General features: G+C 38.2%; 1 protein-coding gene across 2 annotated transcripts in view; it reads left to right on the plus strand.

The window, feature by feature from the left end:
- The first annotated feature begins 1051 nt into the window (after nucleotides 1-1051).
- Nucleotides 1052-27011, plus strand: part of PUM3 (pumilio RNA binding family member 3) — a 39905-nt gene continuing 13945 nt past the window's right edge. Inside the window, exons 1-13 of one of the 2 annotated variants that reach the window (XM_068974371.1) lie at nucleotides 1052-1072; nucleotides 5263-5354; nucleotides 6100-6318; nucleotides 9412-9547; nucleotides 10121-10196; nucleotides 14298-14391; nucleotides 14643-14709; nucleotides 15862-16036; nucleotides 16977-17080; nucleotides 18008-18086; nucleotides 20295-20393; nucleotides 21494-21547; nucleotides 24327-24407. In XM_068974371.1, coding sequence (XP_068830472.1) covers nucleotides 5273-5354; nucleotides 6100-6318; nucleotides 9412-9547; nucleotides 10121-10196; nucleotides 14298-14391; nucleotides 14643-14709; nucleotides 15862-16036; nucleotides 16977-17080; nucleotides 18008-18086; nucleotides 20295-20393; nucleotides 21494-21547; nucleotides 24327-24407 — 1266 coding nt within the window. In that variant the 5' untranslated portion in view covers nucleotides 1052-1072; nucleotides 5263-5272. Of the gene's footprint in view, nucleotides 1148-5262; nucleotides 5355-6099; nucleotides 6319-9411; nucleotides 9548-10120; nucleotides 10197-14297; nucleotides 14392-14642; nucleotides 14710-15861; nucleotides 16037-16976; nucleotides 17081-18007; nucleotides 18087-20294; nucleotides 20394-21493; nucleotides 21548-24326; nucleotides 24408-27011 lie in introns of both variants that reach the window. The other variant, XM_068974372.1, reaches the window with a different exon arrangement.

Here is a 27011-nt window from a genome sequence, read left to right on the forward strand (position 1 = left end):
CGTCTTTATAATATACGGAAGACAGGAAGACATGGAAGAGAAAGGCATGTGAGGACAGAGGCAGAGACTGCAGTCATGCAGTCCAAGCCAAAGAATGCCTGGAACCGCTAGAAGCTGGAAGGGACAAGCAATGCTACCCTAGAACCTTCAGAGGGTGCACAACCTCGCTACTAGCGTGATTTCCAAAACCGTGAAAAGAATAAACTATTTTGTTTGACCAGAGCAAGTTTGTGGTGTGTTTCCTCATCTGTAAGATGGGGATAACATCCTAACTAGTCTGATTTCCTAAAGCCTTAAGTGGGGTAAATACCGTCTGGAGGAACTCGCAGCGGTTTAAAATGGCAAGCATTTCTTGAACGGTTGCTCACATCATTTATTGTGCCAGGCGCTTTCCATGTATGACTTAGCCATCTATAATTTATTGATCAGGAAACCAAGGCTCAGAGAAATTGAGTGATTTGCCCAAAGCCATCCAGCTAAGAAACGGAAACCAGATCGCAATCCTAGCCAACTACCGAGATGTCCCTTTAATGCTCCCTGCTACCCTGATGGTGGGGAAGAGTGAAGGCAAAAGGAGAAGGGGACGACAGAGGATGAGATGCTTAGATAGCATCACCGACTCAACTGAACAAACTCCAGGAGATCGCGGAGGACAGAGGAGCCTGGCGTGCTGCAGTTCATGGTATCACAGTCAGACACGGCTTAGCGACTGAAGAACAAGGAGAAGCCCGGCCAACCAAACTTCCACTTCCACAATCGGTCAGCGTCCACCAGAAGCCGCCAGCTCTGCGGCCGGGGAGGGAAAGGGTTAATTACGTCACTTTGAGTAGCCACCATTACGTCACTGACCCACGGATACTTTCTAGGGCCAAAACTCCCGTGGCGCCGCACTCGCGCCTCTAGATGACGTATGACTAGACGCGGACCAGTAGAAATGCCGCATTTCCGTTTTTAACTTAACTCTAGCTCGGCTGAGGAGGAAGAGAAAAGGCTAGGGGGCGGAGCAAGGCGGGGAAGCGGAAGCAGCAGCGGCGGAGCCGGGACCCGCGCCTGCCAGGGCCACACGTGTGCGGTGAGCGAGGGGGACTCCGGCTGCTTCTGGAGGGCCTTGCTCCCTGCCCGGTGCTGGAGTCGGAGGGTTTCTGAGGTAGAGGTTTCGCCCTTGTCACCCGCCGGGCTGCTTTCTGTGGCCGTCTATGTTGTGGGATTTTGGGGATTGACGGGAGCCCGAGGACAAGGGCGGGTGTACAGCTCCTCTCTCTACCGCGCTGCCTAGAGAGTGCTGGGTTAGCTTTTATTACCTTCAGCCTCTAAAGTCCGGGTCCGGGCTAGTTCGCTTTCAGCCTTTCTGTTGTATGTTTGCCACTCACTCACTCTGCGCCCGGTCAGGGCCAGGTGCCCAGTTTGCAATCTGAATATACAGTTGAAAATTGTTAGCGTTAGGAAGAAACGAACTAGGTGCCGAGATAGAGGATAGGGGAGTCCAAAGAACTGATCTTAAGCCGAGACGCAGAGCGTGGCTAGGGGCATCCCTGAAATCTGGAGGCCCAGGGAAAACTACGTTCAGCCAGAGGCAGTGACTTGAGCACTGCAGTGTGGGAGACCTGGGTTCAATCCCTGGGATGGAAAGATCGCCTGGAGGAGGGCATGGCAACCCACTCCAGTATTCGTGGCTGGAGAATCCCCATGGACAGAGGAGCCTGGCGGGCTACAGTCTGTCGGGTCCCAAAGAGTCGGACACAGCTGAGCGACTAAGCACAGCACACAGACTGAGTTTGAAGTTTTTCCTGTAAGCAGTGGGAAACTTCTGAAGGTGTTGGAGCAGGTAAATAACATGGAATAGATGTAATATTGGAAGATTAATCAGGCAGCAGGGAGTGGAATCATAGCAGATTGACTCTAACGGCAGAAAACAATCTGAACAAGAGATGAAGTGTCTGAATAGAGTAATGCAAGGGAAAAAGAGGAGATGATTCCAAGACACTGGAATGTGATGGTTGGGTGTTATGGTACCGGGTCTACAAGCAAATACATTTTGTTACATGAAAGAAGCAAGACCCCAAAGGCCTCTACTGTCTGATTCCATTTATATAACATTTTTGAAAAGTCACAAAGCTAGAGGGTAGAAAGAAAGATCAGGTGTTGCCAAGAGAGCCAGAAGAGGATGATTGCAAAGGGGCTCCACAGGGAACCTCTAGGAGTTGTGGGACAGTTCTGTAAGGTGCTGTGGTGGAGGATACCTGACTGTGGGTTTGTCAAAATCAGCACTGTACACCAAAAAAAATCTTGACCCTAGGCGAATGAAAAGAAAGTCAACTGACATGCCTGGAAATGGAATGCAGACCTAAACAAAATGAATCTAACTAGTACAGATGTATATCCAGTGGTTAAGACTCCAAGCTTCCAATGCAAGGGGGTGCTGAGTTCAGAGTACTGAGTTCCCACATGCTATGCATCGCCTGCTTCCGCCCCCCGCCACCCCGTCCCACCCCTCCAGTGACCTCACTGAAGGAGTGAAGGGAAAAGATTTAACCTAACTAACTTTGAAAAGCAGTGTTTTGAATGGATACTGTTGGGGAAATGACAAACTGTAAATAAACATATTGTAGTTGATAAATTTGGTTTTACCAACTATAACCCTGTGGCACATGTTTAGTGTTCAAGACAGTGGTGTGAACTTAATGATACAGAGATGCAGGTTTCTTTGTACACAAAAGACTAAGGTACATACATATATTACCTAGCCTTGTCTAGTCAAAAGACCAAGAAGCAGTGACACCACAGTGTCAAGCATACCTAGCCCTCAGATCTCAGTAAGAGGAATCAGGGTTCCTTGAAGAATGACTGACTTTAGGACTTGTGCAGGGATAAGGAAAGGTAAACTTGAAAGAAGTGCCAGAAATTAAAGACATGCTAAGAAGAAAAAAGGATGGACCATGGTAAAAGGACACAGAAACTTAGAGATGTCAGAACTGGAATAATTTAACAATAAAATAAAGATACTTTGAGTCCATAACCCAACTAATAAAATGCCTGTGAGACTATACTGATGTAAATAAATGATTAAATAAATGGAGAGAAGGAATAAAGTTTACATACAGAAGAATTCAAAATAATAAAGGTAAAAGTAAGTAGGAAAATAGTCACCATTAAAATACCACAATAATTGCTGCAGGCAGGATCCAGTGGAGAGTGTTAAAAAAAAATCAGTGGAAGATACAGGATATTTGCATGCTCTCAAAATGTATCATCCAAAATATTTATTAATTGCTATGGAGATTTTACTGTATTATTGATTCAAATTCTTTAATACTCCCCACTCTTGGAAGTGGAGCTTAATTCCCCTCCTGTTCAGCTTGGGCTGAATTTAGTAACCTGCTTTTAATAAACAGTATAGAAATGGAAGCAGTAATATTACCATGGAGACACCTGGCAAACCCTACCCTTAACCGAATGATCAAGGTTACTAACACTAGTCACGTCGACATCATGCTTCCCCTAATGTGATGGGCTGAGAAGGGTGCTTCTTTATGGTATTCTTCCCTCAAATCCGTAATATCAGTAGATTCATGGGAAGATGTCAGACCCGCCCCCAGTGTGGGATATTCATTCTGGACAGTGCCAGTCTTGGTCATGAGAAACAAGTGAAAACTGATAAACTGTCACAGATTAGTGGAAATTACAAGAAGACTCAACTCAATGCAAGGTATGGGCTTCCCAGGTGACTCAGTGGTAGACAGTCTATCTGCCAAGCAGGAAAGTAAAGTTCAATCCCTGGGTCAGGAAGATCCCCTGGAGAAGGAAATGCAACCCACTCCAGTATTCATGCCTGGAAAAATCCCATGGACAGAGGAAGCGGGCCCCAGTCCATGGGGTCAAAAAAGAGACGAGTTAGCGATCGAACAACAACGAATTCTGGAATATTAGTGAATTTAGCATTATATTAAGGTTGTTTCTTAGTTTTGGTTAATGCATCATGGTAAGTTGTTCACATTAGGGGTATACTGTAACTTTCTTTGTATCTTTCCCAACTCTTCTTTAAAACTAAACATATCAAAATAGAAAGTTCCTGCATAGAGGAGCTGAGGGATGCAGAAGTGGTTATGAAGGCTTCAGCCAAGTGGCTGGAACCGTGCAGTTACAAATGACTGAAGGAAACTAAGTCAGAGGCCATTCATTTTCCAGAGTGTTCTTTGGGACCCTGCTGGTCCCTTGTGATGTTCCAGGAAAAAGTGGATCAACGTGGTTGGAAAATCATGCTTACTTTAGCTTGTGCTTGGTGATTAATGGCTTAAATTAGCAAATTAAAAGAATCTAAGAATCTGATTTTCCTTAAAGAAGCCTCATTAATTATTTTCATTTAAGTGTTTCCCAAATGCCTTTCACTCCAGAACCTTTCTTCGTGTACCTGTTAATATTTTGAGAAATGTGTTGTTCTTTAATGGACAATTCTTGTCTAGAAATATCTGGAATTGTCAGGGATTCCTAACATCTACCCTAGAGGATCAGCTTTAGATATTTTGAAATGAGTTGAACATGCAACTTTGGAAGGTACAGAAATAGACAAATAACACATAGTAACTTTTGTTCTTGATATATTCTGCTTTCAGGAGCATTGGGCAGCTGAAGGGTTATCTGTTATTTGCCCTGTGCACAGTGGGGTCTCAATCCAGAAATAACCTGCTAGCCAGTTTCCTTTAAAATGAAATATTCCCTATGTCAACAGTCTTATCTTGGAGGTCTTTGAAAATCATCTGTTGCCTCTTAACAAACATTTGAAGTTGCTTTTTGTTTTAGCTACATTGGGTTACATAGGGAACTTTTAGATAATATTTTGTATTATTTCATTAAATTTGAATGTGATTAAGTGTAGTGTATTGTTTGTTCCTGGCTGGGGAAATGGTAATATTGTCAGTTTCTTGTCACAGAAATCCTCGCACTGTTATAAGAAATGCAAACACTGACAGTTGCAGCATGCTTAGTGTAAATAATGATTTATTTGTAACCTTTACTGTCACTATAATGTTGCCTCCAAAACATCACTCACTAGTCAAGGTGTGTGTTCTTAGTTTCTGTATGGGTGTCTAGTTTTACTTTTTCAGTCTTAGAAATAGTGATTGTGTAGTTCCTGGACTCCTCATGGACACAGATAATTTGTCTAGCATCTGTGGTCAAGGAGTAAATGGGGCAGTGACGACTAAGGACCTTTATTGGATGAGAGCAATTTAGTGATCATTTCTGGATTTTGTTTTTGTTTTCCAGAGTTGCTATAATGGAAGTCAAAGGGAAAAAAAAATTAACAGGTAAAGGTACAAAGACATCACAAGAAAAAAGCAAATTTCATAAAAACAATGGTAAGATACTCAAAACATGCTTCCCTTGTGGTGGTTTTGTCTCTTGGAGGGAGGGTTTGGTGGGATGAGAGGGGATGTAGCAGATTCCAATCTATTCATGGGTTTGAGTTAGGATTACAATAGTGGACCAAGTGTCACTGTGTATGAGTGATGAATATGTTTACTGGCAAGCCAGATCTTCAGGGTTACTAATTGTGATGTCTTCACTATTCCATCAGGTGTCAGTATTGCAAACTAGAAAAGTCAGGGACTAATTTCCTAAGCAGTCTTTACGTTTTTTTTCTTTCAGCTAGAAAATTTGAGATATAAACCCTTTGAATTTGTCTATATGATGTACTTTCTAAGTTCTAAATGTTCATTTTATTCTTAGACTCCTATTATGTCATTGACCCCCAAAATACACACACACGAAGACATAAATAATATTTCATCTTGTGATTTGTGCTTAAAACAGAAATACACCTAACTGACAGTAGTGGGTTATCTCTAGAATTATGAGTAGTTTATACTATGTATTTCTATACTTTGCAGGTTTTCTATAGTGAACCTATTTTATAATTTTATAATCAGAGGAAGTTTTTAAATTTTGTTGTAATTTTTTAAGTCCTTCTTTGCTCCATTTTGGGAGAAGGACAAAGTATGTTTCACTAAAAAATGTGTAATTTTCTGTAACAAATACAGCCCAGTGGATAAAAGATCCAGGCCCAGGATCATTGAACTAATAACTGTTTATTATTGTCACTAGATTCAGGTTCTTCAAAGACATTCCCCAAAAAAGTTGTTAAGGAAGGTGGCCCTAAAATCACATCTAAGAACTTTGAGAAAACGGCCACAAAACCTGGGAAAAAAGGTGTGAAGCAGTTCAAGAATAAGCAGCAAGGGGATAGAATACCAAAGAACAAATTCCAGCAGGCAAATAAATTCAACCAGAAGAGGAAATTCCAGCCAGACAGTAAAAGTGATGGTAAGCACTGATTTCTTCAGCGTGGTTTTTGCAGAAGCCTCGGCCTACCTGATGTGAAGGCCTGACTCATTTGAACAGACCCTGATGCTGGGAAAGATTGAGAGCAGGAGGAGAAGGGGATGACAGAGGATGAGATGGTTGGATGGCATCACCGACTCAATGGACATGAGTTTGGGTCGGCTCTGAGAGTTGGTGACAGACAGGGATGCCTGGCATGCTGCAGTTCATGTGGTCGCAGAGTTGGACACAACTGAGTGACTGACCTGAACTGACCTGAACGAACCATTGTGCACAGGGACTCATGAAGTCTGTTAGAGACCTCCTGTTCTTGTTCCGTGACAGGCAGTATCTCTGGTGGAGATGGGAAGGTGGTAGATGGGATTAAATAAACAACAGAAAGCATCTTCTCTATTTTCCAGAGTTGCTACTGGTGTCTTCATTTTTATTTTCCAGAGTTGCTGTTAGTGTCTTATTTATTTTTACAAACTTTTCCTCTAGTGCTTAGAATTTCTAAGCCCTTTCTAAATTCCCCTGGCTGTGGAGTTAGGCTAAGTAGTAATGGGCTTTATACATTGGAATCTCAATGAAGCATTCCTTTCTGTAGGCTAACATTAATGAACTCATTCATTTAGCAAACAAATACTTGACTTTTCTGCACACTGTCATCAAGAGACAGTGAAAAGAAATTAATAACCAGTGAGGGTACAAGCCCCAGGTAATCAGTATGGAAGCCAGCCTTAAATAACCAGTGTCCTGGTGAACGAGAAGCATGTAGATACTGCTCTCACAGAGCTTAGGCCATTCTAAGAGTATCAGCTTATCATATGGCTCAGACCTGGTAAACCGTTCCAGAGAAGGTATATAATATACGTGATAGATTTGACTTGAACTGGTGCAGGCTAGGTTGGTAACTGATTAGAAGTGTTGGCCAGGCTCTTCTTTGTCTGTTGAAAAAAACTACTACTCTCTTCATCATGATGATGTTCAAGGGGTGGTCTCTAACTCAGAGCGTTGCTGTCTGTTGTACAACCTGCCCTTGCTGTGCGTCTTGCTGACCTGCAGGTGCCTTCTGTGCAGCGTCAGGAGACTTTCTCTGCTGTCTTTCATTCCCTTTCTGACACTGCCCTTTTGCTGCCAACTGAGACCACTGCCGAAGGGCCTTCTTAGTCCAGTCCTTAAGCCCTGGTCCTTGCTCTCCACTCTGCCTAGGGTTGCTCACTGGAGGGACAGCAGCCTTAAGACAGAGACGTAGGGAGAGAGGAGAGGAGGGAAATTTTCATTATTTCTCATGAGGCCTGAAGGATTTTTTCGTTGTCTACCCCTTTTCTCTTTTCCGCTTTTCTTCCAGTTTCTGTTGCTTATCTACTCTTACCTTGCTTCTCTCATAGATCCTAATTCTTCCTTTCCACACTGGTATTCTTTTTTTTTTTTGAAATTTTCTAATTTTTTGGCTGTGCTGGGTCTTTATTGTGATGTGCGGGCTTCTCTTGCTGCAGCCCACATTCTAGAGAGCATGAGCTATCCAGTTACAGCTCACAGGCTTAGTTGCCCAACAGCACGTGGGATTCCCTGACCAGGGATCGAACCCATGTTCCTTTCATCAGAAGGAGGATTCTTAACCACTGGACCACCAGGGACGTCCCTACACTGACATTCTTGATAGCTGCATTTTAAGTACACACACATTAAAGAGTGGCTCTTGTTCCTTTTACTATAGGAGATAAGTTCCCCGCATCTCAAAGTGGAACTCTGATTTTCTCATTTTAATACCAGCAACTGAGGGGGACTGGATGCTAGTCATTCCCCAAATTGGTTATATCTACTGCAGCCCAACACGGCATATGTCAAGGGTGCCCAGCTATTTTTACAATTAAATGATCTGTGGATCAGTTACTGTCCTCTGCTGTATAGTACGTGATGTCCTAATATTAATAGTAAATATACCTCTGTTGCCTGTAATCCTCTGTTACTAGATTGGGAATAAGTAAGTGAGCAGTAAGGGGAGTAAAATGCATTGTAGTATATGATATGCCATTAAAAATTACATTCTTGAGGAATATTTAGTTTCATGGAAGAATAGAGTATAATAATGTTTAAGTAAAGATATCAAGGAAATTAATATAAAATATGTGTGGGGGGAGAAGACAAGAAGGAAATGAAATTTTAGTCTCTAGGTTTTAAGATAATAGGAGAATTTTGTTTTTTGAATATATTTTCTAATCAGAGAAGGGGCAATATCTAGAAATAACTAATTCTCCTAAGGGTTCTTTGCAGGGTACTCATGTAAATAATACCCATCTTATTAAGTTGTTCTTTGTTTGGTCTCACTGGGATTTTTTAAAAAATTTAATAAGTTGCTTAGATTGTGAAGATAAAAAAATAAGCAGTAGAAAGATACTTTTATAGCATGACCCTAATTGTAGAGAACTTAGAAAATTTCGCTGTGCATTGTCATGAGTAACAGACAGCAGAGAATAAAGTTTCAGAGCCATATCTGGGTTTACATCCTGTCTCTGCCACTTAGGAGTTACGTGACCTTGGATAGGGAGCTTATCTGCCCAGTATCTTTCTTTCCCTGACATGAGAGGGAATAATAACAATACCCACCTCACAGAGCTGTTGTAAAAATTACTTAATATGTAACAGCACTCAGAATAGTGAATTTGTGACACTACTGTTTTTCCTATGTTAACTTCGACTAATTTCTGTTTTCATTGAGAACTGACTATACCTAACGTCCAGTGATCTTTATGTTCTAGAGTAAAATTTTATTTTTACAATGGAAAAAGATGCTTAAAAATTTTTAATTGCTTTTATAATCCTTTTAGTTTCCTTTTTTTTTTTTTCCTTAATAGGTGTCCTATTAAGAATCAATTTGTTGAGTGAATTAACAGTTGGTGTCAACCAAATTTAAAATGTGTAAACTGCTCGGAAAATGAAATAAAGTTTGAGTTGATAGGGAATGATTTTCCCCCTTCTAGTTCCCACAATGAGTATTGATCTTGATTACTAATTGCCATAGGTACAATTTGCTCTGTGTTTAAGGCACTGAGAATGTTAAGTGTAATTGAAAATAATTTCTGTAATGACTAGAGTCAGCAGCCAAGAAACCCAAATGGGATGAATTCAAAAAAAAGAAGAAAGAACTAAAGCAGAGCAGGCAACTCAGTGATAAAACCAACTATGACATCGTCATTCGGGCAAAGCAGATCTGGGAGATCTTAAGAAGGTAATGACGTCTTTATTGAGCCCTTGGAGATGATGGAGGAGTAACAGTGTACTTTGTAAATAGTGAGATGTCCTAAAATAAATGACATAGCACTTCGGTTATTTAGGGAGTTTTCATAACACTCCAGGAAAGGCATCACTGTCTGGATGTGTGCCCTTTATGGAAATCCGTGGAATCATTAGGATGGCATCAAGATCTGCTTAGGAAACTGTATGAGAGTTAAAATGGATTTGATGTCCTTCCCGAGAAATTTCTGAGAAAATGGAGGATAGTTCTTTTTGTCTAGGTTTTGAAATACTTGAGTATTTGGACTTGTTTTATTATTTGCTTTGCTTTGAAGTTCTGGCTAAGATTTAGATGATGCATGAAATTATACCTTTTGAAATGAGTTTCTGCCTTTGAGAAAATTACTTTTCTCTAGCTGCTCTGGAATAGTAATTTTAACGTCAAAGATTTGCTTTCTTTGAAGGGAAGATCATACTGAACTGTGTGAACGTACCCTGGTATGATTTTTAGTTTTGTGTGTTTAAAATAATGTCTTTACTTAGGCTATGTTCCCTGCCTCTTTTATAGAAAAGATTGTGACAAAGAGAAACGAGTGAAGTTAATGAGTGATTTGCAGAAGTTGATTCAAGGGAAGATTAAAGCTGTAAGTAGGGCGTACTCATAGTTGCAATTTTAAGAACTAAATTGACTCACTCTCAGTAAAGGGTAGTTGATTATTTGTTACAGATGAAATTGTTTCTGTTTTTAATGTATTTGGGTTCAGTTTTCAAATACCTTTTATAATCTCTCTGAAAAATTTAATAGAGACCTTACTGCTGGGAAATTGCAAAAAGACTATCAAATATTTGGCTGTTCATTTTAAAATAATTTATGTAAAATAAATCAGTGTTCTCTTGGCTTGGCTGTTAAAGAATCTGCCTGCAATGCCGGGGACCTGGGTTTGATTTCCTGGATTGGGAAGATCCCCTGGAGAAGGGAAAGGCTACCCACTCCGATATTCTGGCCTGGAGAATTCCCTGGACTATATAGTCCATGGCATCTCCAAGAGTCAGACACAACTGAGTGACTTTCACTCACTCAGTGTTCTTTTAAAGTTATCTCAGGGAATTTATTAGTTCAACAGTGTTTGTTAGAATCTCTTGCTGTGAACTCTGTAAGTTCTAAATGCTGGCTATTTTGAGTGTGCAAAGCAAATATATTACTTTCTTCCTTGCTTTTATAAGCATTGTGCAAAGGATCTTTAAAATATAGTAGATTTGGGAGTTTTAAAGTGATTTTCATTATTGCTGTTTAATCCTATTTTAGAGTAAACTTCTATTGATTCTTGTGTATTTGGATAAATACTTAGTGATATTTGGGCTTCCCTGATGGCTCTCAGACGGTAAAGAATCCAACCTGCCAATGCAGGAGATATGGTTTCAATCCCAGGAGAAGGGAACAGCTACCCACTCCAGTATTCTTGCCTGGAGAAATCCATGGAATGAGGAACTTGATGGGCAGCAGTCCATGGGGTTGCCGAGTTGGAGACGACCAGATGGCTAACACTTTTACACTTTTAGTGATACTCACTTGTAAGCCAACAGACTCAGTATCTTTGGAGACCCTGAGGGCCTGCCTTTGTCATACCATGTACATAGGTCTAAACAAATGGTGTATTGAAATTTGAGGGACTGTCTTCCAATAGCAAGTTTCCAGCTGCTGCTTTCTTAAAGCCAGCAAGATCTTTTTAGGATAGAACTACTCATCTCTAACAGTAACCTCTTATGCTAAATTTATAAATAATGCACGCTTAAGATCCTTCTCATTTACCCTTAGGTTATTGTTGCTACTGATGCCCATGGATTTGGGAGTTAATCTGTGCCTTTAGATAAGACAGCCCATTTCTTCTTTACTGTGGGCCAGCAGTTATGGTAACCAGTGCATACTTTGTATCCTTTAGCTTAGTCTTCATCCCTATTAGACAAGGGATTAGAACTTGTAAACAGTGTACCTGAAGAACTATGGATGGAGGTCCGTAATATTGTACAGGAGGCAGCGAACAAAACCATCCCAAAGCAAAAGAAAAGCAAGACGGCAAAGTGGTCATCTGAGGAGGCCTTACAAATAGCTAAAGAAAGAAGAGAAGCGAGAAGCAAGGGAGAAAGGAAATAGCATATCCAGCTAAACACAGATTTCCAAAAAACAGCACAGAGAGACAAGAACGCCGTCTTCAATGAACCGTACTTGAAACTGGAAGAAAGCAACAGAAGGGGAAAGGCTAGAGATCTCTTCAGGAAAACTGGAAATATCAAAGGAATATTTTGCCCAAAGATGGGCACAATAAACGACAGAAACGGTGGAGACCTAGTAGACATTGAAGAGATCAAGAAGAGATGGAAAGAATACACGGAAGAACGGTACAAAAAGATCTAAGTGAACCAGATTGCTGTGATGATGTGTTCAGTCACCCAGAGCCAGACATTCTGGAGAGCAAAGTCAAGTGGGCCTTAGGAAGCACTGCTGTTAGTAAAGCTAGTGAATATGATGGAATGCCAGTAAAACTATTCAAAACCCTAAAGGATGATGCCATCAAAGTGTTACATTCAATATGTCAGCAAATCTGGAAGACCCAGCAGTGGCCACAGGACTGGAAAAGGTCAATCCTCATCCCAATTCCCAAGAGGATTAATACTTCAGAATGTCCTAACATCAGACAATTGCACTCATCTCCCATGCTAGTAAGGTCATGCTTAAAATCTTGCATGCTAGGCTTCAGCATTATGCGGACCAAGAATTTCCAGATGTCCAAGCAGGGTTTAGAAAAGGAAGAAGAATCAGAGACAAAATTGCCAACATTTGCTGGATCATAGAGATTGGGAATTCCAGAAAAACATCTACCTCTGTTTCATTGACTACGCTGAAGCCTTTGACTGTGTGGGTCATAACAAACTGGAAAGCTCTTAAAGAGATGGGAATACCAGACCATCCTACCTGTCTCCTGAGAGACGTGTATGCAGTATGGAACAAGAAGCAAGTATGGAACAACTAATTGGTTCAAGATTATGAAAGGAGTATGACAGGGCTGTCTGCTGTCACATCATGAGATGTGATATACGCTGAGCACATCATGAGAAATGGCAGGCTGGATGAGTTACAGGCTGGAATCAAGATAGGCGGGAGAAACATCAACAACCTCAGATATGTGGATGATACCACTCTAATGGCAGAAAGCCAGGAGAAGCTAAAGAGCCTCTTGATGAAGGTGAAGGAGGAGAGTGAAAGAACCGGCTTAAAACTAAATATTAAAAAAACTAAGATCGTGGCATCTGGCCCCATTACTGCATGGCAAATGGTGGGGTGGGCAGGGAGTGGAGAACAACAGCATCTGGGCTCAAAGATATTCATTCCAGAGTCGTAAGGATAGCAAGTTTCTTAATTTCACATAAAGTTACTTTAATCTATAAATATCTAATAACACCAACTCACTTTTAAATCCACATCGGAAAAATAATTTAAACCACATACATTGGTTGCATAGTAGGTAGTCAATATATGCACAGAACAGCCTAATTTAAAAAACTAATAAATCTATTTATTTATTTGTTTATGGCTGCACTGGGGTTGCTGTACCTGAGCTTTCTCTAGTTGGGACACACGGGCTACTCTAGTGGTGGGGCAAAGGCTTCTCGTTGCAGTGACTGCTCTCGTTGCAGAGCACAGGCTCTAGGCACATGGGCTTCAGTAGTAGCCCCTCTCAGCTCTAGGACACAGGCTTGGTAGTTATCACACACGGGCCTAGTTGTCCCACAGTGCGTGGGATCTTCCCGGGCCGGGTATTGAACCCATGTCACCTGCATTGGCAAGTGGATTCTTAGCCACTGGACCACCAGGGAAACCTCAGACTGATTTTTAAAAATTATTTTTAAATTTTTTCAAAAATGTCTATACAGATCTCCCTTAAGCAAATTCTTCTGCAATCTGTGACTTTGATGAAGATATACTTTTACCTTCTGATTTGTTGGAATTTAAAAATTTAAAGACAGACTTAGCAACAGGTAATAAGCAGTATTAAAACAGACTAGTATATAAAAAGTAATAGTGCATGACTGATTATCTGTGGTTATTGCTTTAGAAAATTGATCGGAAAGTCCATCAATGAGGATCTAATCCATCCAGTAGTTGTGAGGAGGTTAAGGTTGGAGAATCAGATTTGAAATACTTTTCTAGGAATATAACTGGATGTATATTCAGGAATTATATTGATAATGTGAGAAATGGAGTGATTAGCTCATAATGTAATTGCCAGTGTGTATCTGGATATAATTATTTATGTAGCAAGACTTTGGTTGCCAAAGCCAAACATTCCTAGATCATTTATATTAAAAAAAAATTCATAGCGTAATAGAATTTTTGCACTGGAAAATTCCTCTTTTAGGGAAGGTAACTGTCAGAGAAATGAGAAATACAGTATGTATAATCATTGTACAGATTTGCTTTGGTTTTAATTATAATGATAAAATCTTACAAAATAGTTAAATCCAGTCCTATCTCAATGCCATACAGTAGCCAGCAAAACCAGAGTGCCACTCTGAACAATTAAACTAAGAATTTTACTCCCAAGTAATGTAGATTTGATTAGCCATGAAGACCCTTTTTTTTTTTCACAAGGAGTTGTAAAAGAGGGAGCAATACAACATAAGTAATATGATAGAAACATACATTTTCAGGGAGAATTTGTCTAAAGGCCCCAACTGTTTTCCTACAGATTGCATTTGCACACGATTCAACTCGTGTGATCCAGTGTTACATTCAGTTCGGCAATGAAGAGCAAAGGAAACAGGCTTTTGAAGAACTGCGAGGTATTTCTTATATGTATTTTGTAATCATTGGTATAAAATTGCTTGTTTTCTCTTGAAATACTCAATACTGTGTTGAAAAAGAATTCTGTTGAGGAATAGCAGAGTGTCCTCTGCAGGACCTTTTCTGTTTTTGTTTGTTTTTTGCCTGGGACAAATAAGGAGCTATTTGTTTGTGTTCCCAGGATCGTGTGTTCAGTTCTCTCCTTGTTTCTGGAGGTTACCCAATCATTGTAATGTATTTTGTTTTTCAGGTGATTTGGTTGAGTTAAGTAAAGCTAAATATTCCAGAAATATTGTTAAGAAGTTTCTCATGTATGGGTGAGTTGTTTTATTTATAAAATATTTAAATTAGTTTTTTTTAAGATTTAGATAACCTATTGTGTGCAAATAAATGTTTCCTAAAAATCTGTGACCATAATAGTAGCCTTAGGCAGATGCTGGTAATGTTTGCAAGGAGTATGGTCTTAAAAAGCAGTTATTGAAATAATGTAAAAGGTAGTATTGCCTTCATTGACCTTACAAGTATATCTTGAAGTCCTGGAAGAAGAGAAATGGTTATAATGAGCTTGTAATTAGTCACTAGTTATTTAGAGGTTGGAGTGGTGGGAGGGGCAGGTGAGTAGACCTAATCAGGGTGAGGGGGTTAGGAAATGTCAAGATAGGAGGATTTCCTAAACCAGGTGGAATTAATACTTGTCTTGCCCTCCCAAGTATAATAATGTGCCAAAATATGCTAACCAACAACCAAACAGTCCAGCTGGCAGATTCCTAAAAACTGTATTCCTGACTAGAATTATTGGTCTCTTGATTATTTTAGGATAGAATAGAAATACTTGTGATTAAGTCCTGTTTTAAAAGAGAATCCTGAAATATGTTTTATTCATATTATCCTGCAACTTTGACTTTTACCTTCTCCTTTTCTCCTTCTACCCAACTTCTTTCAAGCTAAGCAATTTCCTGATGGAAACTGACATTTATTGAGCACTTACTATGTGCTGCTTACAGTTCTCAGTGTGTCTTAACTCATTTATCCTCACAGTAACCTTATTCTCTCTATTTTATGACTGAAGAAGTTGAAGCACAGAGCAGTTAAGTATCTTGCTCAGGCACTTTGAGCTGGTCAGCAGAGCCAGGTTTCAAACCTAGGCAGGCTGCCCCCCAAGCCACAAAGAAAATTTGCTGGTGGTCCAGTGGTTAGGAGTCCACGCTTTCACTTCTGAGGGCCTGGGTTCAATCCCGGGTTGGAGAACTAAGATTCCCATAAGCTGCACAGCATGGCCAAAAAGAGGGAAAAAACCAAGGAAATACAAGGTAGAAATACAAGGCAATTTAGTTCTCCTTACAGCGTTTCTCTGGGGTAGCCACTCCCACACATAGTGATGAGCAGCCCCAGGAGAAGTGTTTGTGTTTTGTCGCCACCCAGCTTTCTCCTTGTATCACTTACTTTTCCTGTGGTCACATCGGCTTTAGGAGTAAAGCCCAGATTGCAGAGATAATGCAAAGCTTTAAAGGCCACGTGAGGAAGCTCCTGCGGCACGCAGAAGCGTCTGCCATTGTGGAGTACGCCTACAATGACAAAGCCGTCCTGGAGCAGAGGAACATGCTGACGGAAGAACTCTATGGGAACACGTTCCAGCTTTACAAGGTGATGCCTCCAGACAGGTTTTTCCTCGAGATTTACTTTTCCTTTGTGCTGTTCCTTCCCGTCTAGTGCCCTATATTCAGAGTGTATTTTTCCTTTGGTTGTTCCTTTAAGAGACTGTCTCCTGGCCTTTATCCTCTTGGAGTATTTTGTCTCTGGTGTATTGAGCAAGGGATCATACTTAAATTTCTCTTTCCCAGAGCACGATCTTTAAATCCCCTATAAATTAAAACTGCTTGCGTGACTCCTTTGCAGGTATCCTTGTGTACTGCTTCAGGACTTCTGTTGCCACAGTAGTCAGATAGACCTAGGAAGATTCTTAAAGGAGCTTTGTAAACACCCGCTAACCAGCCCTGGTTGAAGGGCAGTGAGCTCCTTGTTGACTGTGGATGACCCTTCTCCGGGTCCTACGCGGAGAGGACGCAGAGTGGAAAGACCCAGCCCTGGGCGTACTGCAAGGCTAGTGGTGGGACTAGGACAGTTAAGGGATCTAGTTCAGGCCTTAGACACAAGTGCACACATTCATCCCAAGGGAGATGGATTGGTTCCTGGGTTGCTTCTGCCACTTCAGCTCCTGGCTTGAACTTAGTGCTCCCTTGTCACAGTCACTCTAGGAATATCCAGCTAATCACATGGTGGCAAGACTTTGTTAACTGACTACTTGGTCTTGTGAATAGGCACTTGTTAAGTGCTTGGCAGGTCTTTACTGGCTGGCTTGTTGATTTGGTTGGTTATTTAGCCTGTAAGTACAATGGTGTACATCCAATGAGAATTATACAATCAGGAATTACTCTGAGTGTGTCCACAGAGGTGGTTTTATTATGTAAATATGGGAAATCTAAAAATTTAAGTTTATGTAAAATGACTCTAAGTGATTTTCTTTGTTCTAAAGTTGGAGAAACATGATCAAATTTAGAGGGGCTTGATTTTTCTTCTGTTGTAGTCAGCAGATCACCCAACTCTGGACAAAGTATTAGAGGTACAGCCAGAAAAATTAGAGCTTATCATGGAGGAAATGAAACAGATTCTAACTCCAATGGCCCAAAAGTAAGAAAACTTTTTTTGTTTTTTATTAACAAATAGCATTTGAAAGGGGAAAGTTTTATGTAGCCTTTGCATAGGAAAGGTGAATAGTTTGCCAGTTACAGTCTACTATATAAATTGGATTGTGAGACTTAAAAGTCCATGCATGTGGCCTACTTGGCATTGCTCTGAAACCAGACTTCCTGGGTTGTGAATCCTGGTGCTTTCCTCAATTACTGACTCTGTGCCCTTGGGCAACTTCTCTGTGCCTCAGTTTCCCTATCCATATAATTGTAATAATAGTATTTATTTCACAGAGTTTTATGAAAATTAAACGAGTTAATATTTCTAAAGCACTCAGAGCAGTGCTTTGCCATTAAAAACAGTTTATTTTTGCCTTCTACTTGGATATTACATGTGAACTTAAGTTTGGTGCCTGATCATTAACCTACACTGTACATCTGAATTCATCATGTGTCACACTAGGAGGCTTGAATCAATTAGGTGTTGTTGCAATTGCTGATACTGTTTTGATCTGTTTAGGTTTTAACGCCTGAAATGTTTTTGTAAAACGGATACATTATAAAGAAGGCATGACAAAAAGAAAATAGCCATTAAAATATAGTTCACATTGGATTTCTAATCACGTGTCCATTGTTGGGTAAAAGAAAGTTAATGGCTTTATTTTAGAAAATTGAGTGTGTTTTGAACAGTAATTTCATATTTGTTGATTAGGTACTAGAAATTTGTATTCTGGTCTTAGTTGTAGATGGCACTAATATCTTTATAGGTCTGAAGGTTTTTTTCAAGTCTTGGTGTTGCTGAAGATAATCTATGACAAATGACATTTGCTAAAACCATTTCAGTTGTTTTGATTATTTTAGGACAACCAAGGTTACCTGTCTCTGTATTATTATACTACCATTTCTGACTCTTTTTTTCTGTTTTCAGAGAAGCTGTGATTAAGCACTCACTGGTACATAAAGTATTTTTGGACTTTTTCACCTATGCACCCCCAAAGCTAAGATCAGTAAGTTCTTGCTTTTAGTTTTTAAACTGAAACATTGAGTGCTGTGTAAAAATGTGAAATACTTCTTTGATGTATATTGGTTTTTGAAATTTTTAAAGAATTGTTTCCTTATTTAGAAAAGTTAATGCTCTCTACTTCCTTTGAAGAAGTCTACTTCTTCCATTTAGACTTTTTAGTATATGGAATTTAGACTAAATTCCATTTAGAATTTTGCTAGAAAGACAGTAGACCTGATCAGTTCCATTGAATTTTCATATTTTAATTACAATCTAGAGAGTATACTCTAGCTTAACATAATCAGAAAATTAACTAACACATGGAATATTCAGCATTTAAGGAGTTTGAAATTCACCCTTATTGATACCGAAAAAAAAGAAATTATATTGGTATTAAAAGGTGACTGGAGGATACTTAGGTAACTAAATGGACCGTGAAAGACTGGACCTTACATGAGAGTGAAGGTAAATTGCACTGCCCTTCAAGTCAATGATGGGAGTATAGATGAGAATTCATTCAGTCCCTTGAATCTTGCTTGCTTCATCATACTGTGAATTCATTGTCCATTTGTTCTCATTCTAATAATAAGCAATAACCAAATAATGAGATTCACATTTTTTTAAAAAATATGCCAGATTGAACATTCATAGAAATTTTGACCCTCTCAAAATTGACATGCAAAATAGTCTTCCAAGTATAGCCACCTATCTAAGCACATAGTTCAGTGACCGTAGCAGCTGCTGCTTCTCTTTGGAAGGGTCGCTCTCGTTTCCTGCACAGTATTTCACCGTTCTGGATTTTCTGAGGCAGGACTTTATTTTCAGAACTAGAAAATGATCATTTTAATATATTCCATAAAGTCTATCTTTTTAGTGTTGAATGTGTTTTAGTAATAGCCAAAAAAATCACTGGGAACTTAGTGTGAATATAAAGTAAACAGACAAATCTTTGTGGCCCCTGGGGCATTTTCAATAGAGAGATTAAAAAAACAAACCTTTGGAGATGAAAGAAGCATGATTGGTATATATGTGTAACTCCCCAACTGGATAGCTTTTTTTTTTTTCTTTTTCTTTTCCAACTGGATAGCTTTGAAGAGTTTCATAAGTTTAGATATGTAAGCTGAAAGCTTTACTCTTGAAAAGGGTTGTAAGATAGTTATGGGTGGAATTTTTTGTTCCTTATTGATAAAAATAGGCTACTTTTCTCCTTCCTGGCAGGAGACTTTGTGTTTATTTAATATAAATTTTTAAAATTGGGAATGGATTAAACTGGCCCTGCAGCTATTAGCTGGCAGAACTCATCTTGTCCTATATGCTTGTCTTCCAAATATAATTACAAAATACATGTATACATTGAAAATAGAGAATGAAGACTAAAAATAGCTAAAATTACCTCATAATACTTTAATGACTGGCTTTTACTAAAAGGTAAGTGAAGGCCTAGTCTAAAAGTCAGTATAGAGATTAATTTTTCTTAAGAGAAATGTTACTTAAGTGTCTTGAAGGTGAATTAGTAATGTGATTTCCAGAGGTAATCCGTTAATAAACTAAAAAAAGAAAAAACATTTTCAGACAAAATTATTATTTTGACTTTCTGCTCATTATATATGACTTTTTTGGAAGAACGTTTTATTTATTTTATCTGGCTTTTTAAGTTAAAAGCTCTCTTCTTATACCACAGCCAGTTTTTAGATTTCTTTTTTCATGAAAAGTCATTGAGAATATACTATACATACACGGCTAACCCTTGAACAGTATGGGAATTAGGGGTACTGACACTCCTGTCCTCTGTCCCCAGTCAGAAGCCCACCTGTAATCATCCCTATGCCATCAGGGATGGGGATTTACCCAACTACAGATGGTATAGTGCTGTAGTACATATTAGTGAAAAAAATTCCTGTGTAAGTGAACCTTTCTGGTTCAAATCACACTCAGGGGTCCACTGTATACATACTTTTCTGAATAGACTTTGATGAAACTCAGGTATTTTAATAGAAATTGCCTGTGGGCAACGTTTACTGCTCTTGATAGAAAAAGAATGTTTCTAGGAAGCAGTTATATGTATGCATGCCTGTCTACAAAATTAAAAATTAAGTTGTTTGATACCTATACTTCTCTGCCTTTCATTCTCTGTGCATTACTGCTCCTTGCTAGATAGACTGTGAAAAAGCAAAAAGAGTAAAGCAAAGTCCTGACTGCATTTATTCCCCAGGAAATGATTGAAGCCATCCGAGAAGCAGTGGTGTACCTGGCACACACGCACGATGGCGCCAGAGTGGCCATGCACTGCCTCTGGCATGGCACGCCCAAGGTGAGGGTCAGTCAGGAGTTGCCTCTCCTAGACATTTTCGGTCTCCTTGGGGTCTTGCCCTGTTGTGCACAGCATTATCTTTGCAAAGTTGTACCTCAAAGCTTCACAGAAACTGGCTCCTCTTTGAGCCTCTTGTTTCTTCTCTGCTGGAGTCTTCAAGTTTGAAAACCTTGTTGTTGTCATTGTATGGGAAGGGATCTGTCAAGCAAATAAACACAGTATTTGTTGTTTAGTTGCTGAGTCGCATCCGATTCTTTTGTGACCCAGTGGATTGTAGCCTGCCAGGCTTCTCTGTCCAAGGGATTCTCTAGGCAAGAATACTGAAGTGAGTTGCCATTTCTTTCTCCAGGGGATCTTCCCAACCAGGGACTGAACCTGGGTCTCCTGCATTGCAGGCAGTTTCTTTACCACTGAGCCATCAGGGAAGCCCAAACAGTGTTTATGTTCGGGTTTTTAAAAGTTTTGATACCTGTCAGTTTCTTTGATTCGTTATTTAATGATCTTGGTGCTGGGAAGGAAGAGGAAAGAAAAGAAAATGTACAGTCATGCATTGCTCCTCTGGGTCTTAAGTACTTTGAGGGAAATGCTACAGACCCATATTAATTATAGAAGCTTAATAGAAATGATCCTCATTTCCTTAACTGGTATGTTCTTCTTTAAAGGACAATTGTACTTTGTCCAGTTTTTAATACAAATTTAATTTCTGTTCAATAAATAATGTATTGAATGCCATCTATATGCTTGACTTTTATGCATATGAAGACAGCTCAGATATTGAAAGAGGGATCTCAGTTTTTAGTATAAAGGAAGGTAGTTTTACCAGGCTTGCCTTGCAGCTGATAATTTCATGGTTCCATATTTATGTCTCAATGGAATGTCACAAAGAAGTCTAAGATTATAGTATCTCTGAGAGAAATTCTTATAGTATATTGCATTTTTTTGTTCTGGCTAAATAACTGTTTTCACTAATGAAGAGTATGCTATTCCAGTGGAAGTTTAGGATTAGATAAAATTTCTACCTATGAAATACCTTAATCTATATCTATTCTATAACTAAATCTGTAACTGTAAGTTCATTGAGACAATTTTTCTTTTTTAAGGACAGAAAAGTGATTGTGAAAACAATGAAGACTTACGTTGAAAAGGTGGCTAATGTAAGTATAAAAACTGCATATCTCTTTTAATACATTTTAATAGTAAAATGCATTTGTGTCTATTATAGGAAATTAGAAAAATTTAGAAAATTATCAAGAAAATTACTTGTTATTTCATTATAATCTAAATATATGCATATACATGTATTTTTACATATTATTAAATTATACAAAATGAGTTTGTTTTTCATTTGACATTGTACTTTGGCAGTTTTCCATTTTTATTAGATAATTTTGAAGACCTTAATATTTAGTCTCTAGGGAAACTGTGCTTCAGAAACTTGTTACCTGTTTTCATTATCATCAAATACATAACAGAAATTGAAACTTGTCTCTCTTTTTTCTTCAATTAAATCTTTAGTGTGGTCAAAGACAATTTTAGTTCTAAGTTTTATAATTCTTTGAAATCTTTTGGAGATATTTTAACAGCTTTTCAAATGAAATTAGAGGATATAAAATGTGTTTCTTCTGAGGAAATAATTACCTCCAAAAATAATATCTCTGTATTTAAATAAACTAAATCATTTTCCATAGTAATTCTAAAATGTATGTAGGAATAAGCATTAATTTTCAGGTTTTGAATTATTTTTATATTATGTTTTATAGCTTCTAATTTGCAGGTGAACTAAAAATGAGTGATATCAACAACTTTTCCCTGTAAAAAATTCCAGTAAGCACTATTGGCATCTAGTGAATACTTGATATAGTAAATGATAATTCAAACTCAGGTAAATTAGAGCTCTGAGATTATATACATACCTGTCATCTTCTGTAGGGTTCTAGACTAGGAAGAGGGTACAAAACCACGTAGAAGGCAGCCAACTTGCTTGAAACAAAATGGAGTAAGAGATTATCTAGTGAGTTGTTTTCAAAGTGTGAGAAATTTTTATGATTCATCATTAAATCTTTTTGTATAGCATTTTAATTTGAATATTTTGATTTAGAAATGAATAAAAATGGAATGTTACTGGAAAGTTCCCTTATTTGGAGGGGAGTGGATAAATTAGGAGTTCGGGATTAACATATACACACTACTATGTAGAGAATGAATAATCGACAAGGATCTATTACGTAGCACAGAGAACTCCATGTATATATATAACTGAATCACTTTGCTCTACGGCTGAAACTAACACAATGTTGTAAATCAGTTGTACTCCAATATAAAATAAAAATTTAAAAATAAAATGACATCAAAAGAAAAAGAAAGTTATGAAAGGTATTAATAGTAAAAGACAGTCTTCAGTAATAAAGTTAGATTGTTTTCCAATTTTGTTATATCAACAATAATTTTTCTTTGGAGAACCAAATCCCCACAAGGCATTGCAAAGTTAACAAATTAGCAATGCAGTGCCTGTTTTGTCTTAAGGAGTTGCTTCTAAGGGGGTGAGATAAACTAATACTGTCCATGGGTTTGGTCTCTGGGTTATTTGGAAGTGTTTAATTTCCATATATTAGGACATACTCTGTATTATTTCAGTCTTTTAAAATTTATGACTGATTTTATGGCCCAGCATATGGTCTATCTTAATGTCTTGAAAAGAATGTGTAGCTGAGGTCCTCTATAAATGTCAGTTAGATCAAAATGATTGGTAGTGTTTTCAGATCATGGATGTTTTTTTACTGACTTATTTATCACTATCTACTTCTGTCAGTTGCTGAGGAAGTGTCGTAAAACTTACAGCTATAATTGTAGAATTGTCTGTTCCTCACCTGAATTCTGTTCCATCTTCTGTATTCACCCAGTGATATTTTGCACTGCACACACTTCCGTGTGTGGAAGAACCAGAAAACCAGTGGCTGTGTACTATAAGCATAGTGTTCTCTACTTTGTTTCCTTCACTTAATCAATCTCAGGGAGCATTTTGTTTCTATATATATATATATATATATATATCACCAGGGAAACCCATTGGTTGGTAGCAAAAGTCAAATACCTCTAGAGTTTAAAAAAAAAGATTTCATCATCTGGGATAGAAACGAAATATGCCACAAGCTTTGAAAACTCTTCTTTAACATAAAGTAGAAATTCTTTAAATCTTTGGAATACTGTCAGCATTATGAAAATAATTCTGTTATTTAAAGAGTGACAGTTGTGAAAGTCCTAATGTATATTTATGTAGTCTCATGCTGCTGTAATTTTTAAAAGCAATTCACTTTATCTTATTCTCATATGCAGTATATAAGTATATTCTTCTAGTTTTTTTTAGTGTTTCTATTTTAATTATATAAGATTATTTTAAAGCAGTTGTGTAATTTTTCAAAAGAAAGTGAAAAATCATTTGTAATCCTTCAACCCAAAGGTGACAGTATTTTTCCTTCCAGGATTTCTTGTGTGTGTATTATGTATATTTTATATATATTATTTTATTTTTATTTTCATAATTGAAATGCTATACATAGTTTAACATATTATTTTATATTCCTTTTTTCCCTCCCACTTTGACTGTAATTTTCTTTTGAATTTAATTTTAAAGTAGCTATTCATTAACAGGATACCTATTTTTGAGAGGTATCTGGTTAGTTTCAAAAATGAGATTCAGCTATTTGATATTGAAGAATGTGCTCATCTGTTTCTTTCTTTTTGTTGCTCAAGCTAGAATGTAATTAACTAGGTCCTGATAAGAGAGCACTTTTCTTTGAGTGACTTTTACCTATCCCATTTCTATTATGCTGGATAAGTTGTCAGGTTGATAACCTTAATAAAGTAACTCCATGGGTGAAAGAAAAGGGAGAATCTGTGTATCTTTTAACCTTTACTGGTTTCTAATTCCTACAGGGCCAATATTCCCACTTGGTTTTACTTGCGGCCTTTGATTGTATTGATGATACGAAACTTGTGAAACAGATAATCATATCTGTAAGTAATTTGCATGGTCTTGAATTTAAGTTAAATGGATATATCATTTTTAAACATTTAAGTTTGATTTCACACATAGATGTGTAAAGTGTGCTTTCTGTCAGTATTTGTTATTTTTTAGTTGCCTTAGTTAAGCCTAATTTGGGGGTTGCTTTATTCTTGTACAAACCATAATCTTGTTACTTGATATTACTAATTAATATTGCTTTAAACATATAAAAGACTGCTTAAATTAGGATAGCATGACTTTATAGACCATATGATTTTGGGTTAGCCAAAAAGTTTGTTTGGGTTTTTCCATACAGTACTACAGAAAAACTCTAATGAACTCTTTGGCCAACCCTGTAGTAAATGAAAAATCAGCAAAGCAGTGTTTAGATTTGATCAGAAATTTATTTACATAGTAATTCTTCAGTTATTCAGGAACTTATGTTCCCCCAGGCAGAAGATATCCATGACCTTTTTCTCTCTCCCTTTGGAGAAACTACCTCTGCACAACTTATCAATACATCTGTCCTGCCTTATCAATACATTGTCCTGACTAAATTTGCCCTCTGAAAAACTGAATATTCGCTTTAAAAAAAGAAAAAATGAAAAAACCTGCACCAAAGTAGAAACTGCATTATGAAATAATTTTCTTCGTTCTTTAATTACTGCCCACTTTTCTGACTTCTGATCCTGTGATCTGCTTTTATTTTTCCTTCCTTTATTTCTAGCAGACAAGCGGTGTTGGGTCTGTGATACAGGTTTTAGGGGAAGGGATAAGGGAAGGGTTTTAAAACCACATAATCTGTATAGATACCAGTTGTTCATCTGAAGGGTGTTAGACATAGATGGGGTCAGTGCAGACATCTCAGTGACAGAAGCTGCTTCCACACTGTCTGCAGGGAGCAGCATATGAATGTTCAGAAAGAGGATTGCCCTGTTGGCTGTGGTGGTGCTGAGCCCTCTCTTAATCCTATCTGGACCAGTAGAGCTGGGTGATTAGGGAGAATATCCCAACTAGTGAAGGAACAGGAGATTTGTTTTCTTAGAAGCCGCTGTACGTCCCAGTGTGTGAATTTCTCATGCCCTTGCTGTCATTTTCCAGCTTTTCCCTTGATTGTTTTAAGATTGTAATGACTTTCTCTGGAATAGGATTGTGGGAAGAAACAAGTTGGCAAGACTTTCATGTCACTAACTGAGTATTTTGACACGTTCCTTGTGACTTTATTACCCTTTTGACTCCAATAAATAATGCTTGTTTTTCATTCCAGTGACAGAAATGTGAGGCCATAGATTGGCTAATGAATAAAGTTGTTTCATGAAAATGGAAACAGACTGGGCTATTGAATACTTGCTTTTGTTTAATATTTTCATGACAACTGAAATTTGCATAACTGTTCCAAATGGATTTTAAGAGAAACCCAACTTCCTTCAGAATTTGCCACAATTGTCTGCTAGATTTATTTTTTCCAAAGATTTATCCCACTTACAGTTGCTGTTGAAACAGTTTTAATTCCTCGTGCTTATCAGCTTGATTCCCACAACTGTTTAACCCACGTTCCTAGTGACCTTCTCATACTTAGGGCAGCTTACCCTGAAAATGGCCTCATTTGCTGATGTCTTGCCTGTAGCTGACAAAGGCTCACTGGGTTCTGTGTATCATTAAACTCTGTAGCTAGTGATAAAATTCTGGAATGCTAATTGTGCTTGCATTTCCCCCACCCATCCACCACAAAACCTGTGGCAGTATGCAGTGCTTTTTAAAAATACCCAGGAAAGCTTAGTGTTGCTAAGCATTCTGTTTAGGGTAACCAGACTTGCGAAATGTCAGGTTGAAATCACAGCCTGGTTAGCTGAGCCCTCACCTTTCAAAATGGATACTCACTGTTTCCCACCTACTTTGCTTTCCAAAACAAGAAGACTTAAAAATCCAGTTCTGGAATTGTTGGTGTGGTGCAGCTGCTTTGAGAGCAGTGAGTCTCTCGAAAGGAAGTGAGTACACCGACCAGTTGCCCTTCGAGAGTGAATAAATATTGATGCATACTTTTACATGTATTATCTCTAAGATGCCGTACAGTTAGGTATAAAGGATAATAACAGTGAACACCTAGCCTCCTGACTGATTGGGCATGCAGAAGTAAAACTTGCCAAATAGAGTTGAAGTTCAAGACCCTTGTGTCCTTTTTTTTTTTAATATATATATACACCACCCCCCTTCGCATCCTCTCATATTTGTTCTAATGGATTGGTACTTACTATTTGCGTGCATTCCCTTATCCTTTTGCTATATGTAAATGTTTACAGTATTTACATGTTTACAAATTCTATATAAGAGACGTGTGCCTTCTCCTGCAACTTGCTTTTTCCTTTGGGATTATTTGTCACTCATCATCAGGGTCAACAAGCTTTTTTAGTAAATGACCAGATAGTAATTATTTTAGGATTTGTGGCTCATATCTGGTCTCTGTAGCATATTCTTGTTTGCTTTTTTTTTTAACAGCACATTAAAATTTTCAAAAATATATATTCTTAACTCACAGGAAGCACAGGCCATGGTTTACTCACAATTATTCTAAACCGTTCATTTTTCAACGCCAAATAATTTTCTACTATATGAAT

Source organism: Capricornis sumatraensis, chromosome 6 (genome assembly GCF_032405125.1).
Source record: "Capricornis sumatraensis isolate serow.1 chromosome 6, serow.2, whole genome shotgun sequence".
Lineage (NCBI taxonomy): Eukaryota > Metazoa > Chordata > Mammalia > Artiodactyla > Bovidae > Capricornis > Capricornis sumatraensis.